This window comes from Eumetopias jubatus, unplaced genomic scaffold (genome assembly GCF_037043125.1).
Source record: "Eumetopias jubatus isolate StellerSeaLion01/CBP00866 unplaced genomic scaffold, mEumJub1_p1.0 scaffold_12, whole genome shotgun sequence".
NCBI lineage: Eukaryota > Metazoa > Chordata > Mammalia > Carnivora > Otariidae > Eumetopias > Eumetopias jubatus.
The window spans coordinates 61,409,217-61,414,378 of NW_028274818.1; the positions used below are offsets into that span (position 1 = coordinate 61,409,217).

The 5,162-nt window shown below is 49.1% G+C and overlaps 1 protein-coding gene across 1 annotated transcript; it reads right to left on the reverse strand.

Annotated features, from left to right (window-relative positions):
• Positions 1-1,188: 1,188 nt before the first annotated feature.
• On the reverse strand, positions 1,189-4,839 carry MAP1LC3C (microtubule associated protein 1 light chain 3 gamma). The gene is made up of 4 exons (XM_028111767.1): positions 4,782-4,839; positions 4,626-4,681; positions 4,163-4,269; positions 1,189-1,477 (listed from the first exon to the last, which is right to left on the reverse strand). Exons 1-4 carry the CDS (start codon positions 4,837-4,839, stop codon positions 1,189-1,191), a joined length of 510 nt encoding a protein of 169 aa, XP_027967568.1.
• Positions 4,840-5,162: the final 323 nt, after the last annotated feature.

The following is a 5,162-nucleotide window of genomic DNA, read 5'->3' on the forward strand; positions in this document are numbered from 1 at the left end:
TGGCCATCCTACTGAAAGGATTAAATCTTTGAATCACTTTCTGTTTTGTTTTATTTTTCTTTATTGTACTTATAAGCATCAAACTCGTCTTGAATATTGTCTTTCCTCCCTCCCCGGAATCGAAGTGACTCCTGAGGGCTGGGACCTTTCCTGTCTTGGTTAATATTGTATTTGCATGACCTCGAATAGTGCTTACCATTTAGTAAGTGCTCAGTAAATGTATGTTGAGTATAAATAAGTAAAAATCCTTTTGAGACAATCTCCTATCCATGCTTCAAAACCCTGCTCAAGCTGAACACCCAGCAAAGCCTTCCCTGAAAAATACGCTGATACTTTGTGGGGCAGCTTCTAAACCAAACACCCACCGTCATTCATTTGCCAAGCTCTCCTGCATGCCCCACTTTTCAGGTCTCCCAATGGGCTAAGTTGGTGAACATGGGCTCTGTAGCTCAAGCAGCCAGCTGGATCTGGCATCAGAAGGGGTTCTCACAGAGAATGAGGAGTGCGGGCAGTTTCCAAAGCCAGACTCCCTGGGCTCCCATCCCAGCAGACCTTGTTGTGTGAGTTTGGAAAATATTTTTGACCTTTCCGGGCCTCCATTTCCTCATTGTGTAACGAAGATCACAATAATTAGCCATAGAGGGTTGTGATGAGGCACACGGGGTGCCTGGCACGTAGCAAACATGCACAGGAGTTAAGTGACTTTATATTGAACAGTTGCATCTTTGGCATGAATCTGTACTGCATAAATACACACAACAGAATCGAGGAAATAAGCAAATTGAGCGAACACTGTGGAAATACAACGATCATCTCTGTAACGATACAGAGAAGGACCCCACCCCCAGATGAACTGGTTCACACCAGCTCCACGTGGGGGCTCCACAGGGACCCATCCACAGCCCGAGGTTCCCTATGACCGAGCACACACGGGACTCCTCCCCACACGGGCACGGGGATGAAATCAGACGCCCCAAGGACCTGCCGGCTCCCACCACAGAAGACACGCGAAATCCATCTCCAGCTCACCGCACAAAACCATCACACAAGCTCACCATTTCTTACTCAGAAAAGACTTAGTATGTCTTAGTTCCCAAGAGCCACCCCACTGTCTTAGAGCACACAGAGCATGGAGCCCCATAAAGATACAGGGGCGGCCAGGCCTTCCTGTCGTGGGGGGGGTGCCGATCACTGAGGGGCAGCCCTGCTCCCTGGACCTCCCGCCACACACACAGGAGATGGTCCATCCCTCCGCAGGTTAGAGGACTGGCTCTTGACACGCACTAGAGAGTATGGCAGGGTCCGCGCTGACCCCGAGCAGCCAAACATCTCCTGGGAGGCGTAGGTCACATACACAAAGCCGTCGTCATCCTTGTAGTCTCTGTAGACTTCTGCCATGGTCACACTCATGCTGACCAGGCTCCTGTTGTTCACCAGCAAGTAAAAGGCTTCGGTGGCCCCGAGCACCAGGCGGCTCCTGGGTGGGGAGGAGGGAGGGGCAGGAAGGGAAAACTTCAACTGGGCAGGGAATGGGCCCCTGACCCAAGGCCTGACTCACCTCTGTCCGCTGCAAACATGTTGACCCAAGGAGCCCACCTCCCCGCTCGAGCGCATTGTCCTCAAACTCGACAAGTCCCCAGGAGGGCCTGTTGAAAGCAGATGCCTGCACTCCACACACAGAGATTCTTTTAAAGATTTTATGTATTTATTTAATGGAGAGAGAGAGAGTGTGTGTACAAGCAGGGGAAGGGGCAGAGAGACAAGCGGACTTCCTGCTGAGCACAGAGCCTGACATGGGGCTCGATCTCAGGACCCTGAGATCATGACCTGAGCCAAAGTCAGATGCTTAGCTTAACCAACTGAGCCCCCCAGGCGCTCCTCAACACCCAGGGTTTCTGATTCAGCTTGCCTTGGAAGCATCCCACAGGGCTGCAGAGTGGCTCAGGGCTCAGGAAGACTGAATAGCTCCCTACTCCTTCCCTGTAGATTTAAAATACCTTAAGTCCTCCCCGTTGGACCAAAAGGGCGAGGCCATCCTATCATTAACTAGGAGACATACCAACACAAAAATGCTACGCTAAGAAGCCCCTTTTTGCTCTGAAACTCAAGGTATGTACATCCACAGACATACAAAGGTGATTCCAGTATCTCCCAGCATCTCACTGTTCAACAGCCTTGGGATGACATTTTGGAAGGTTGTTTCTCTTTCTTTCTTTCCTTTCTTTCTTCCTTCCTTCTTTTTCTTTCTTTTCTTTCTTTCTCTCTCTCTCTCTTCTCTTTCTCTCTTTCTCTCTTTCTTTCTTTTGCTCCTGAGCAATGGGTAGCTCTTTCCTCCCCCTGCCATCCCTCCTCCCATCTCAAGGAGATGGAGAAGCAGCAAAGTTCAATTGGACATGCTGTGAATGTCAAGGTCAATCTGAGGCCTGACTCCTCCTGGGGTGGCGGACAACATGGCCATGTGGACCCCCAGGTAAGGACTCTTTCCCTGTAGCACACTTCCATTTGCTCTGCTTGGAGAGACAGGCCTAGCCTGCCCACTCTGGTCTCAGAGCTTTGAACTTTCAGGTGAGCTAGGTCTGTGTGGCTGTGGGACACAGGTGGCTGGAAATCGATTAATTTTACAACCAGATAATCCCTCCCAAAATAACCCCAAAGATTTCGGCTTTGACAATTGCATGGGTGTTTTGGGGTAAAAGAAGTGCTCTACAATGGGAGTGGGTGGAGCTGAGAACAAGTGCGTGGCCTTCAGCTTTGTAGGGAACTCCGTTCCCAGAGTCTGCATGCCCACGTCCTATCTTTTGCCATGCTCTTCTTTCTTTTTCTTTTTCTTTCTTTCTTTCTTTCTTTCTTTTTCTTTCTTTCTCTTTCCTTCTTTCTTTCTTTCTTTCTTTTTCTTTCTTTAAGACTTATTTATATATTTGAGAGAGAGAGCATAAGCTGGAGGGGCAGAGGGAGAGAGAGAGAAAATCCCTAAGCCGACCCTGCATCGAGCATGGAGCCCAGCACAGTGCTCGATCTCACAACCCTGAGATCACAGAGCTGAAACCAAGAGTTGGACACTTAACCGACGGCACCACCCAGCTGGCCTGCCATGCTCTCTTTCAATGAGGGTTTTGGCATTCCCTGGAGAAGGAGGCTGTGGGCAGGGATTTTTGTCTATTCTGTTCACTGCTGTAAAGACAGAGTCTAGAAAGAACAGAGAATATAACTGATGCTCAATAAACATCCGGGAGTATCAAATGTTGGGATGGGGAGGAGATCAGGGCTGATGGAAAAGAGAGGATGGCCCCTGGCTGGGAAGGAGAGACAGAATGGCTCTCAGGACTCCAAGGGTTGTTTCCGAGGGAGGTAGGGGAAGGGGTATAACCCTAACGCTCACGTTCCCTTAGCCACCTCCATGTCACTCTGGGCCAACATAAGCTTCCCTGAGGAGAGAAAATTGGGATGTTCTTAAATAACTCGTAAAGAGAAACAGAACAGAGACAGACACACACTCATAACGAATTCTTGAGGAAACAAGCAGCTATGCAACTCACAACGGCTGGCCTCTCCAGACTTTCCAACCCTATGAAGAATTATCCCCCAGGGGTTACATTCACATTACTCCCAAATCATTTTTATTGAAGCCATGTGTCAGGTGACACTACTTAACCCTGTTAAGCTTTAAAAATAGCTGCATTTTCTTTGCTGTGCCTTAACCCAAGGGAGGAGCATGTTTGGGGATGCCCTCCCCTATCCTCCCTCCCAGGGCCTGAGCAGTGCAGGGGGCATTTGCCTTTTGAAGAGGTCCCCACTCCCCCAAGTGCACACACACTTTAAAGGTACCGTGTCTCTCCCGGGAAAATGCAGACTGGGTTTTAAGCAGCATGTGGAAAAAAGGATCTTCTGGACTAGTTCCAGAGCCAAGACGACCTCTGAAACTTCTTAGAAAAGTTGGCAGCTCTTATTCTCTTTAAACTTGTTATCTGTGGGTTCTCCCACCTGTTTAAGTTAGATTAATTCTCAGAGCATCTTTTCTGGGCACTACAGAATCTGAAAGGTGAGTCACAAAGGAAATCTTTTCTCTCTCTTCCAGAATGCCCCCATCCTCAAAACCAAACCAACTAACAAAGCAAACGGAAAAAAGCCCAGCACACTCCCCGACGTGCACTTTGTCACCTACCGGATGATGCTGAGGAACTGGGTCATGGTCAGCTCCTGCGGGACCAGGAACTTGGTCTTGTCCAGCGGAGGCAGGAACTTCTCCCTGGAGTAGCGCTCCACTATCACCTGTCAAGAGGGTCAGTCCCTAAGAATGTGACTCCGAGCTCTCAGTATCTTAGAAATTTAGAATGGGGGGGTTCCCCTTCTTATTTTATTTTTCAAGGAACAGGGTATACTCCTTTTCTTCTTTTTTTCAGATTTTATTTATTTATTTGACAGAGAAAGACACAGCGAGAGAGGAAACACAAGCAGGGGGAGTGGGAGAGGGAGAAGCAGGCTTCCCGCGGAGCAGGGAGCCAGATGCGGGGCTCGATCCCAGGACCCTGGAATCATGACCTGAGCCGAAGGCAGACGCTTAATGACTGAGCCACCCAGGCGCCCCAGGGTATACTCCTTTTCAAAAAAGCACAATGAAGTCTTACCGGGATCTTGTTTGGGAACTTTGCCCGGATTCCAGCAACTTCCTCTTGTCTGGTTGCTGTGAATAATTCAAAGACAAAGGAGTAAGTAAACAGCAAGAGAAGTCTGTATCTTCTTCCCTCTCTCAGGCAATCCAGACAGCTCCCTTAGAATTTTACCTAAACTCTTCCTCTGCTTGAAGGGTCTGAGGCTTTGGGTTTTCTGTGAAGTCTGCATTTTGCTCCACAGCTGTGTCTGTGTCTGACTTAAAAAAAAAAAAAAAAAATCCCACAACCGGGACCTAACTCATTCCTCAGCTGCTTCCAAACCATCCGCAGGAGCCTAAAGGAGGCCCTTATGTAGGGCTGTGTGACATCAGGCCTCTCCAACCCTCCCTCCCCTCCCCCTCCCTGGGCAGGAGGAAGTCAGTCCTGAGGATGGAGACAGAACAGCCACCTGCTTGCTGCTCAGACAAAGTCACTTTGCTCGTGATCAGTTCAAGATATTTCTTCGCTGGAGAAATTAGGTTCACAATAAAATCAGTGCCTGCGTCATCAAAC

Excerpts from the sequence above, each read along its gene's own strand:
- MAP1LC3C (XM_028111767.1), bottom strand. The coding sequence starts at position 4,839 with ATGCAGACTTCACAGAAAACCCAAAGCCTCAGACCCTTCAAGCAGAGG. Across the intron at positions 4,682-4,781 it reads CAAGCAGAGGAAGAGTTTAG|CAACCAGACAAGAGGAAGTT; the intron begins GTAAAATTCTAA and ends AATTATTCACAG. Across the intron at positions 4,270-4,625 it reads AGTTCCCAAACAAGATCCCG|GTGATAGTGGAGCGCTACTC; the intron begins GTAAGACTTCAT and ends CCCTCTTGACAG.